Here is a 12,527-nt window from a genome sequence, read left to right as displayed (position 1 = left end):
AAAATTACCAACTAAAAAAAGTCCTGGCCCAGACGGTTTTACTGGAGAATTCTACAAAACATTCAGAGAAGAACTGATACCAGTCCTACTGAAAATATTCCAAAACATAGAAAAGGATGGAATCCTCCCTAACTCATTTTATCAAGAAGCTGGGAATGACAAATTGAAGAAGAAGGATGTGGCATTCCAAAGAATGTTTCAAGATCTGTCCTGAAGTACAGTGATGTCAGTGATAGGATAATATCCATAGGCCTACAAGGAAGACTATTAATTCCACTGTTACTCAAATTTACACACCAACCACCAAAGCCAAAGATGAGTAAATTGAAGATTTTTACCAACTTCTGCAGTCTGAAATTGACCAAACATGCAATCAAGATGTGTTAATTATTACTGGTGATCGGAATGCTGAAGTTTGAAACAAACACGAATCGTTAGTAGTTGGAAAATAACACCTTGGTGATAGAAATGATGCTGGAGATAGCATGATAGAATTTTGCAAGACTAACGACTTATTCATTGCAAGTATGTTTTTTCTGCAACACAAACAGCTGCTATACATGTGGACTTCACCAGCTGGAGTACAAGAGTCAGTTGACTACATCTGTGGCAAGTGATAGAGAAGCTCAGTATCTTCAGCCAAAACAAGGCCAGGAGCAGAGTATGGGACAGACCATCACCTGCTGATAAGCCAGACAATTAAAAGAAGTCCACAAGAGCCAAAATAAGACCTTGATTATATTCCTCCTGAATTTAGAGACCATCTAAAAAATACAATTGATGCATTGAACACGAGTGACTGAAATTAGAGGAATTGTGGGATGACACGAAGAGCATCATCCATGAAGAAAGCAAAATGTCATTGAAAGGAAAGGAAGAAAACACCAAAACGGATGTCAGAAGAGACTCTGAAACTTGCCCTTCAATAGAGAATAGTTAAAGCAAATGGAAAAATTGACAGGATAAAAGAGCTGAACAGAAGATTTCAAAGAGCAACTCGAGCAGGCAGTCAGTTATTATAATGAAATATGCAAAGACCTGGAGTTAGAAAACGGAAAGGAAAGAACATGCTCAACATTTCTCAAGCTGAAAGAACTGAGGAAAAAAATTTAAGCCTCGAATTGCAATATTGAAAGATTCCGTGGACAATACGTTGAATGATGCAGGCAACATCAAAACAAGATGGATGGAATACACAGAGTTACTGTACCAAAAAGAATTGATAAATGATCATCCATTTCAGGAGCTGGCATACGATCAAGAACCAATGGTACTGAAGGAAGAAGTCTAAGCTGCACTGAAGGACTTGGTAAAAAACAAGGCTCCAGGAATTGACAGAATACCCACTGAGATGTTTCAACAAATTAATACTGTGCTGGAGGCACTCACTTGGGTATGCCAAGAGATTTAGAAGACAGCTACCTGGCCAACTGACTGGAAGAGATCTGTATTTGTACCCATTCATAAGAAAGGTGATCCCACAGAATCTGGACATTATCAAACAGTATCATTGCTTTCACGCACATGTAAAACCTTACTGAAGATAATTCAGAAATGGTTGCAGCAATGTATTGGTAGAAAACTTCCAGAAATGCAAGCTGGATTCAGAAGGGGACATGGAGTGCGGAATATTATTCCGGATGTCATGGATCTTAGCTGAAAGCAAAGAATACCAGAAAGATGTTTACTTGTGTTTTATTGACTATGCTTTCAGTTGTGTGGATCATAACAAATTGTGGATAACCTTGAGAAGAATGGAAATTCCAGAACACTTAATATTCTCATGAGGAACCTGTGTGTAGACCAGGAAGCTGTGGTTCAAACATAACAAGGAGATACTGCATGGTTTCAAATCAGGAAGGAAGTGTGTCAGGGTTGTATCCTTTCACCATACTTACTCAGTCTGTATGCTGAGCAAATAATCCGAGAAGCTAGATTATATGCAGAAGAATGTGGCATCAGGATTGGAGGAAGGCTCATTGACACCTGAGATAGGCAGTTGACACAACTTTTCTTGTTGAAAGTGAGGATGACTTGCAGCATTTGTTGATGAAGATTAAAGACTATAGCTTTTAGGGTGGATTACATCTCAACATAAAGAAAACAAAAATCCTCGCAACTGGACCAATAAGCAGCGTTAGGATAAATGGATTAAAGATTGAAGTTTTCAGGAATTTCATTTTACTTGGATCCTCAGTCAACACCCATGGAAGCAGCAGTCAAGAAAGCAGTTGATGTATTGCACTGGATAAATCTGCTGCAAAAGAGCTCTTTAAAGTGTTGAAGAGTGCCTCACCCAAGCCATACTAGTATTTCCAGTGGCCTCTTATGCATAGGAATACTGGATAATGAATGAGGAACGTGGAAGAAAAATGGGTGTATTTGAATTGTAGTGTTGGCAGAGAATACTGACAATACTGTAGACTACCAGAGGAACAAACAGTCTACCTTGAAAGAGGTGCAGCCAGAATGTTCCTTAGAAGGAAGAAGGCCAGGTTTCGTCTCATGCACGTTGGTCATGTTGTCAGTGAAGACCAATCCTTGGGGAGGATACCATGCTTGGGACAGCAGAGGGTCAGCGAAAAAGAGGAAAACTCTCACCCAGATGGATTGACACAGTGACTCTGACATGGGCTCAAGCATAGCAAGGATTGTGAGGATGGTGCAGAACCAGGCAGTGTGTTTCATTCTGATGCACATGAAGTGGCTATGAGTCAGAACTGACTTGATGGCACCTAATAGTAATAGCAGAGCTCAGTAGGCAGGAAGGTATAGGAAAGAAGGATGATTGGAAATGGTAAACACAGGGAGGAAGTGGGAAGGGTACTGTTGCATTGTGGGGATTGCAATGAATATCACATATCAATTGGTTTTCCATGGAAAACCAATTTGCGCTGTAAACTTTCACCCAAATCACAAGTATATAAAATAGGAAAATGTTAGGAGGGGAGAAAAACTTAGCATCTGATCCAGCATGTGTAGTCTTCTTCGTTAATCCATTGTTTCTATATTTTTTCGTACTGAGGGACTTATTTTCACTCTTCCTTTGCACTAGGTGCTTTACCGGATAGTGTCAGAGTAGAAAGTGTTAACAATTCTTTAAAGTAACTGTTTGCCTTAAGCGGAGGTATTGAATGTTTTCCTTATGTTCTTCATATTGTCTAAGATCTTCTCTCTAGTTGTGAGAAAGCCTTTCCCAATAGATTTAAAACATTAATAGACTGGAAAAAATCATTTATGAACCTTCATAACTTCTGTATTAAAGCAACATCATTCTATTTATCATCATGAATGAGGTAATTTTCTTCAAAGAAACTATTTTGTATATCAGAACTTGTTCTAATTTTGTATCCACAAATTAATATATTAAATGTATGAAATGCATACATATTGAAAATAAATTTTAGTGTTTTTGTAATTGATTTCTCAGAGTGGCAGGACTGACTGGAGGGAGAGAGGAAGAGAGGGCAAAGCTACAATGGTAATGAACTACAAAAGGCTACTTAAGTATTAGGAAGGAAGAAAAATTTGCAGTAAACTCTTGAATGATTACCCCTTGAATAAAGTACTAATAAAAAGCTGCAACTTCACACCTTATGTTCTGTATAAAAGCGCTGACATTTTGACGGTTTTCATACTTCCTGTGTAAAATTAGTGAGAAGTTGGAGGCTTTCTATTTTATATAGGAAAAAGCAGATAAGCGGACCGTAGACTTCATCATATTATGTATTAGACTTAATATATTTTAATTAATGGGAGAGCTAGAGAGAGAACTTTTAGACGTTCTGGCTTATATCAAGTAATACATTGGAATCCTATAACCTTTTGAATCATTGAGATGGAGTTATATAAGATTAGATACAAATTGAATAATAGTTTTTCCTTCAGAAGTTTGGAAGTTTCACTGCCTAAATTTAACTTGACCCATTAAGCTTTGTGATGGAAGTAAGAATCAAAATGAAACAAATCTTACATTTTTCACTCTCGCTACTCAGATACAGTAATTGGTAAAATTATGTGGGAACTGACTTCTGAAACCCTGGCACAAAACTAATGCAATAAGGAAACTGTCATCAATATGAAACTTATTAACACTTATGTTTTAGTAGCAGCTAGTTGTATGAACTTTAAAGCTCATGTACTGATGCATATACCTGAAATACAGACCAGAGATTTAGTTCTGTAATATTTTTCCACCTTCATCTTGTCTTACATTTTTGTAGAATATCCTGTGTCTTTGCTCATTTATAAGGAGCTCAGGTGGCGTAGTGGTTAAAGCATTGGACTGCTAACCAAAAAGTCAGCAGTTTGAACCCACTAGCTGCTGCTCTGTGGAAGGAAGATGAAGCAGTTTGCTTATGTAAACATAGACAGCCTTGGAAATCCTATGAGGCAGTTCTGCTCTGTTTTCTAGGGTCACTATGAGTCAGGATCAACTCCATGACATTTGAGGGGTAGATAGTTTGCTCATTTATGGCATTAATCATAAATACTTGAAAATAGCTTCTGATTACATTAATAACTTGAAAACAATTAGAAAAAAGAGCAAGGTAAATATTTAAACACAGCTTTTGGGCAGTCTTCTTCCATAGTGATACTGCCTCGGAAACCCAAGGAGGGGTCGTTATGAGTCGAATCTGACTCCACAGCTATGGTTGTGTTTTTTGAGTTAAGTCACATTGTTTCTTTTACTAGTGATTTTACTTGTTCTTTGTATTTTGAAAGAATTAATGTAGGCTATTTTTACTATTCATGGTAGGCTTGTGAATGAAATTTTTCTGGGTTAGTAGTTGTTCTTTGTTGTTCCTTTTAAAGAAGGTCTTCTTTTCTACATCAGGTGATGGAGAAGATAACCGGCCAGGAATGCGAGGAGGCCATCAGATGGTGATTGATGTTCAAACAGGTGAGTGACACTTGAGGTGGAAAGCAGAATCTCTAAGAAAAAAAATGTAATTGTTTAACATTAGATAAACATAAATATACTTCCAGTCTTCAACAAGGTCCAGTGTTCTTGGCTATAACCAAGCAGCAGAAGAAATAAGCATTGACCACAGGGATATCCTAAACCAGGCAGTGGCAGCAGGAGTGAAGGCTGCTATGAAATCAGATGGCATAGAAGAAGTGCAGTGTGTAGCCTGTAACTGTGAATGCATGTGTGCTGAGTTTATATGTGTTGGATTTTTCTGGAAAACTCTGGTGTTATTCTGGATTTTCAGTGTCTTTATATTTTAGTGCAATAATATGGGAATTATTGCAATAAGAGAATTAAGATATATTTTAGAGAAAAAAAAGTCAAATTAGGTAGCTAAGTGTTGGTAGATCCAAACACTGCTAAACACACTGTTCACAAGCCTATAAATAATTGGTTTTAGCTTGTTCTTTGGTGTCATTTAATACCCTAGTACTAAATACTTCTCTGTTATTTCTACAGCCTGTTTTTGTTAGGGCAGCCTAAATACCATTATATTTATAGGTCAGTGGCAATATTATAATACATACTGCCATCGAGTTGATTCCGACTCATAGCAACCCCCTTTGGGTTTCTGAGTCGATAAATCTTTACAGAAGTAGATTGTCCCATCATCCTTCCTTGGAAGAGTTGGTGGATTTGAACTGCCTTCTGGGTAACAGTCAAATCCCTTAGGCACTATGCCACCAGAGCACCTAATATTATATTATAACAGGCTTCAAATTACCATTTTGAAAAGCAATAATACCAAGAATTTAGGATAATTTCATTATTTGGTTTTAGAACATTTTACTGCATAGGGAGCCTATATATTTATCTAAGTAATATTTTACTTTTTCTAAGTATAATAAATACTCAATCCTGTTAACTGTGTTATGCTGACTCATACTGCCTTGGGAATTAAAAAAAAAGTTTTTGTAGATTTGTAGTACAAAATAATTAAAAAGAAAATCATTACAGTGTGGATAGGAAATATTCATGGCATCAATGTATTTTCATAAATTTTTTGTAAGTGAGAAAAATTGTTATAGTCTATTTAAAATAAGCTGCTAAATTTGTATGTGTACTTACCTCTGAGCTGGCTTTTTGGATCTCTAGAAAAAGGTTCTTTTCAAAGCTAAGAACTTGCTTTTCTGATCTTGGCCTCTCCCTGTCGGACTTCTTCCCCCTGTAGAAGTAGGTTTCAATCAGCTCTGGAGTCGTCAGCTTCTTTTTCCTGCGTGAGAGTCTATACATTTATCTATACTTATTTTTTCAAGAATTAGATTTATATACTAATTAAAAAAAAAAAAAGTCCAGAAAAGTTAAAAACTATGGAACTAGAGATGAACATTTGTGTTTAGATTATCTGTGGAAGCCTTTTCCCTCTTCTGAACAGTGAAATTTATAACGCTTTTTCTTCCTGAGTCTCACAGTGAACATATCAAACTCTTAAGAAATGTTTTACTAGTAGTACAATAAAGACGAATATTTACTTGACAGCTCCTTTAATTTTCTAAGCAAAATACTGTTGTTGTGTGCCATTGAGTTGTACTTTCCTTAAAATGTGAAGTCTCTGTGTTTTGCAGTTTACTTTTTAACGTTTAAAATTCATTTATCTGGGGCCAGAAGGAATTTCTACAGAACTTCTTGTGTGTTGCTGTGATGCTGAACAGGTTTCAGTGGAGCTGACACACTTAAGACAGAATAGGAAGAAAGGCCTGGTGATTGATTTCTGAAATTCTGCGAGCGAAAGTTGTATGGATCTCAGTGGTCCAGTCCCATTGTGCAGGGGTTCAACTGGGAGCCAATCCAACGGTAGTGAACACCAGCAACCATGTTAATTATTGTGGGAGATGGGCCATTTGCAAAATAGGTAAAGTACATGAGTAAGAAAAGAGAGACAACTTTGTTTTCTCCTGGTTTATAATCCATGAAATTTGAAAATGGAATATTAAAAGATTCAAATGATAGATGTATATCAACACAGAGATTAATGTGAGCAAAGTTGTTGAGGATTAAAAGCTAACTTTTCAGATCAGAGAGCCTTCAGGTGAAATTCTTAGAGTGATAAAGGTCTACATATTTTGTGAGATTGGATTTCGGTGTATTCTTGGTGGTCAAATCCTTTTTCCCGTGCTCTTTTTTTCAAGGAGAGGAAAAGGGTTATTTGGGTGAAGTATTTATTTGACTTACTTTAGAACCAATAATTATAAGAAAGCATAAGAGCTTTAAAGGAGTAATCTCCTTTTGATATAGCAAAGGTTTATTCCAGGTGAATACTGCACCTACAAAGAGAAAGTAGTTTGTACCAGCACATTTAATATCGGCACTATTTTATAGAATATTGTAGAAGTACTTTGGAAATATATTTTTAAGTATGTATTTCTACCATACAAAATTAAGGAACTTGATTGACTGCTAACAGAAGGCTGGCAGTTCAAACCCACCAGCCACTCCTCGGAAGGAAGGTTGGGCAATCTACTTCCGTAGTGATACTGGCTCGGAAACTCAAGGAGGGGTCGGTATGAGTCGGGTCCAACTTGACAGCACATAACAATAACAACTCTATGAGTGGGAAGGGCTTTTTAAAGAGCCATTTTATGCCTGTTTCAGTGCTCTTTGTTTTTTTTTTAAATTTCTGAATGCTGGGCCATTCTTTATTTGGACCTGTAGGCAGTGATAAAACTAGATACTTAGCCTTAAGAAGGAACTGAAAACTGAAAGTATTAGTGTAACTGAATAATCAATTAATTATTGATTGATTAATTGCTGGGCTTGATTTTCAATATGTTTACTTTACCTCTTAAAATGAGGAAACTGTACTAACTACACATAAATGTTGAGGTTGAAAGAATTCAACCAGATTCTAGTAATAGTGATGACATATAAAGCATTTTGGTGTGGAATTCTTCCTTCTTTTGCTTTTTAAAAAGTTTTTAAATTATGTTTTACAGAAGATACTGGAACCTCTCATCTTTTTTGATATCTTGAAATGGGAAATGAGGTAGAAGTGATGATTCTTTTAAAATTTATAGTTGACCTTAGAGAAGAAAGAAAACGAGAAGGCCATGTACCAAAATTTTGGCATTTGTTTTCTCTGGGTGTGGAAATGGTTTTATATTTTTTTTTCTTTAAAATACATTATTAAATGTTTTTAAGATTAATATATGTATTGTAGTTGCAGAAATTTTTATTCACCATCGTTCTTTTTAGGAAGAGAACTGCATTTATTTAGGGTACAAGTTGAAATGCTGAAAGTTTTGACCATAGAAGAAAGAAGTAAGCAGATGGCAGAATTCCACTCCTTGTGACCTCTCTCTTCCTTCATGGAAATCATTAGTAAAATTGTTTTTCTCTAGTACGATTGAGTTGAGACTTGATCTTTGTTGTTGTTTTGAGAACTGGTGGTTGGACTAGCTTTGGGGTCCAAAACAGAGACAGCTTCTGAGGATTCAGGTGCCCAGAGACAGAAGTGTAAGGAAAAGACTCCAATAAGACATGGAAAAAGCTTGCAAGTTTTACAAAACTCTAGAATTGTGGTTCAGGTTAGGTTTAAATAGGTACCTGGTTGTGGGGCTGAGTCACCAAGGGATATGCTATGATCAAGAGAAAACAGAAGAAACCAACCCAAAAACACTATTTAAAAGTCTGGTGACTTTCTGTAGCTCCTACCTCAGCAGTCCTGTCTTTTACATCAGCTAAGCATGGCTGTCTGTATTCTTCACTATCACCATTCTCTTTCCTTCTGCTCTGTCCATGTTTTCCTAGGTAAGACATCATGAATGGGCCTTGAGAGGCTTATGAGGTTCCTGAGGTTGTGTGCAAAGTTTTTTGTCTGTTTGCCTTTGTCTAGGTTTCTGGGTAATTCATTACCTAATTTTTTTAAAGAGTTAATACATACATTAATTTTTCACGTTCCATAGAAAATACTAAGGAGTTCTGGTAGTGTAGTGCCTGAGGGCATTGACTGCTAACCAGAAAGTTGGTGGTTCAAACCCATCAGCCACTCCATAGAAGGAAATCTGGGCAGTCTAGTTCCTTACAGATTTACTGCCTTGGAAACCCAGTGGGGGTTGCTGAGTTGGAATCGGCTCGATGGCAGTGAGTTGTTTCCCCCCACCCCCCACCCCGAGTTTATAGTAAATACTGCTGAACTAGGTATAAGTCACGTTTTTTCAAATAGAATTCTTTGTTCTGTAAAGCTGGTATTTATGATTGAAATAATATTATTGCAGAGTTATTGTCTGCATTCACTTGTCTTTGCTTTTTACCGAGGTTACTTCGTGCTGCATCAGAGGTGTGTGAGGGAGAGAGTAGTTGGAGGTGAAGTCACAGGAGTTGTTAGCTGCCATCGAGCCAGACTCCTGGCACCCCCATGGGTGCAGAGTAGAACTGCTTCATGGAGTTTTTGAGTCTGGGATCTTTAGGAAGCAAACCTCCAGGCCTGTGTTCAAGGTGCTTCTGGGTGGATTCACAACCACCGACTTTTAGGCTAGTAGTCAAGCACTTGGCCCTTTGTGTTATGCGGGGCCTTCCAGAGAAGTTGTAGGGGGCCAGATTGTGTTGCGTTTTTAGATCATTGTAAGAACTGTATTCAGAGTGAGATGGCAAGTCATTGCTGGGTTTTGAGAAAAGCTATGAACTGATTTTGCATTTTAACAACCCAAATTGGGTCAAGTGTAGAAGCAGAGAGACCTTCTGGGAAACTATTGCTATAATCCATGTGAGACGTGATGATGGCCTTGGCTTGTACTAGAGTGGTAGTAAGGGTATTGATGAGAACTGGTCGTCAGATTTTGGATATATTTTTGAAGGTAGAGCTGACAGGACTTGCAGATAGATTGAATGAAGGGTATGAGAGGAGTTAAGATGATTATATGGTTTTTGGCCTGAACAGTTGCGAAGATGCGGTAGCTATCTCCTAAGGTTGTAAAACATTAGGAGGACCAGACATAGGGGTATTTGACAACTTGATTTTAGACAGATTAACCTTGAGATGCCAGTTTGATATCCAAGTAGACATGCCAAGTATACAGTTGGATATGATATATTAGTTAGAAGTTTAGGAGACAGGTCCAGGCAGAGTAATTGTTTCTTCTACTACAGTAATAGCTGCATTGTTTTAGAGTTGTTTGTATATGTAGTTTTTCCCATTCCTGTCAATACATGCTTCCCCCCCCACGCCACCCCCATGACGTTATTGAGGAGGCAATGACAAGGATCTTGCCTTTTTTATCTTTATGACCATAGAGTCTGGGATGGAGTAGAAAAGCACTAAGCATTTGTTGAATTGAATTGAAATTTTAAAGTCCATTTTCCTTCAAGCAGAGAGAGAGAGAGAGAGAGAGAGAGATTTACCTGGAGATTATACTCAGCTATTGCTGCAAATCTTCAGAAGTGGTTCATGTTATGATGTGATTCATTATATGCTGATATTTTTCCTGAGGTGAATATATTTCATTAGTTACATCTGAACATATTCAAGTTTTCAGAAGATTCTGCTTGTTCTTTAGACTATTCTTAAAGCTATAGTTACCATTACCTTGGGATCTAGGTGGGAAAAGCTGACTGTTATATAGATCTTTGCATTCTTTTAGGGTAACTATTTGATGCTTTCTGAATTTAATTTGAGCACAAGAACAGAATGTGAGCTATCCTTGGAATTTTCTAAAAGTCCTTCTAGTGCTTTTATGGAACTATTAATAGCATGATTTATTGAGGTGCTTTCATATATTTAAGGATTTTTCATCTGGAGCCCTGCTGCACTGCCACCATCAGGTAGATCTCAGTCTCTTCAGAGAGACTGTAATTATCATAAATCTTTAGAATGACTGTTTCTCATTCAGTCTTACTAACACAGCAACCAAATAAAATGGTTAAGGGCTTGAGTTGGGGAGGAAGGATGTGGATTTGAGTCCTGGCTCCCCACTGACTATGTGCTACTTGAATGAGTTGTAATGATACAAATGGGAATACTGTTATTCCCATTGTGAGAGTTAAGTGAAATAATGTATTTTATGTATAAAGTAGATATTATTTGTAACAGTCATTTTAAGATGTAAATATACAACATAGTGATTAATTATGCTTTTATGTATAAGCACATATATGTGCTTTTATATATATATGAGAATTTTATATACATAGAGAACTCTTTTTTAGTGAGGGTGTAATTGACAGTTTCACTATGGAAACAATTTAAAACATTTTGAAAAAATAGTTTAAAACAATTTGAAAAGCAGTGTTGGGATAAAAACCTCACACATATTTCCAAATTCATTATCGTTTTGTTGTATTTGTTTAATCTTTTATGTACACTTTCCTAATTAATGTTTTAATTTTTGGGAAGTCATAAATGTAGTATTTTGAGAAAGAAGTATTAAAACACATTTAAGAGTTTGTTGATGGAGATCTGATAAGCTTTTGTGAAGTTTATTTGAAGAACCTGGAGTTTCCATAGCTGGTATGTAAATAGTGAAATATAGAGTTCAGGAAACCCAGTCATTATTTTAAGTATGCATTTTAGAGGTTTTTGGAACAGGGGCTCCTAATCCATTGAAGTTATATGTTGTAAAATTTTCTGTATATGGGAAGAGGTCATGACCTCTGATTATCAAAGGGATTCTTGACTCAAAAAATTAAGAGCATCTTCACTAGAGTAAAACTCATAAAGTTTATTTCTGTTTATTTTATGTGGATTGTAGAGTCCTTGGATGGTGTAAGTAATTAAACACTCGGTTACTGACTGAGAGGTTGGTGTTTTGAGTCTGTCTGGAGGGACCACAAAAGAAGGACCTGGCAATCCACTTCTGGATGGTCACAGCCACTGAGAATCCCATGGAGCACTGTCTACTCGGAAACACATGGGTTGCCATGACTCAGAATCAACTTGATGGCAGCTTGTTTGGTTTGGTAATATGGGTTGTATTTCAGGGCATTTGTTGCTTCCTAGTGTTTTAAGATCCTTGAGAGTCCAAGTGGTTTGCCATTGGCTTCTAACCTAAAAAGTCGGTGGTTGATGGTTTGAACCCTCCCAGTGGCACACAGAAGAAAAGCCTGGTGATCTGCTTCCATAAATATTGCAGCCGAGAAAATCCAGTGGGGCAGTTCCACTCTGTAGCATGCAGGGTCTCTGTGAATTGGAATCAACCCACTGGCAATGGGTTTTTCTTCTTTGAAAAAAATAGTTTTCTTTAAATATTTAAAGAAATTTTTAGTAATATCTAAATTTTATTTTCCTTTTTTAGCCTGTAGTGTTTTCATATTGCAGAAAGGGCATAGAGGCAGCATCTTCTGACCTCCTCCAGGCTCATGACGGGGAAACAGTTACCATCAGTAACCCAAGGCTTATTCCTATGAGCCCAGACATACCACTACCCTCCAGCCTTTTTACCAGTTCTGACACCAGCCTTCCCTCCCATGGCACTCACTACTTCTCTGCTAGGTTCGATAACTCATTGTGTTGGCCACAGAACTCACAGACAGTACTCAGATTGTGGGTTTTATTAGGGAAGTAACAGGTTCAGGTTCAGGAACGTGCTCAGGATACACATTCTTTGAACAGGACAGCTCACTT

At 37.2% G+C, this 12,527-nt stretch overlaps 1 protein-coding gene across 1 annotated transcript in view; it reads left to right on the top strand.

Annotated features, from left to right (window-relative positions):
• The window catches only part of MKLN1 (muskelin 1), a 224,197-nt gene that overhangs the window by 110,053 nt on the left and 101,617 nt on the right, over positions 1-12,527 (top strand). Inside the window, exon 8 of the mRNA XM_007953479.2 lies at positions 4,838-4,903. Within this exon, the coding sequence (XP_007951670.1) occupies positions 4,838-4,903 (66 nt within the window). The remainder of the gene's footprint in view (positions 1-4,837; positions 4,904-12,527) is intronic.

The sequence above is a fragment of the Orycteropus afer genome, unplaced genomic scaffold (genome assembly GCF_000298275.1).
Source record: "Orycteropus afer afer isolate SDZICR_OR568_19922 unplaced genomic scaffold, OryAfe1.0 scaffold00397, whole genome shotgun sequence".
NCBI classification, from domain to species: Eukaryota; Metazoa; Chordata; class Mammalia; order Tubulidentata; family Orycteropodidae; genus Orycteropus; species Orycteropus afer.
This window is presented reverse-complemented; position numbering and strand designations above follow the sequence as displayed.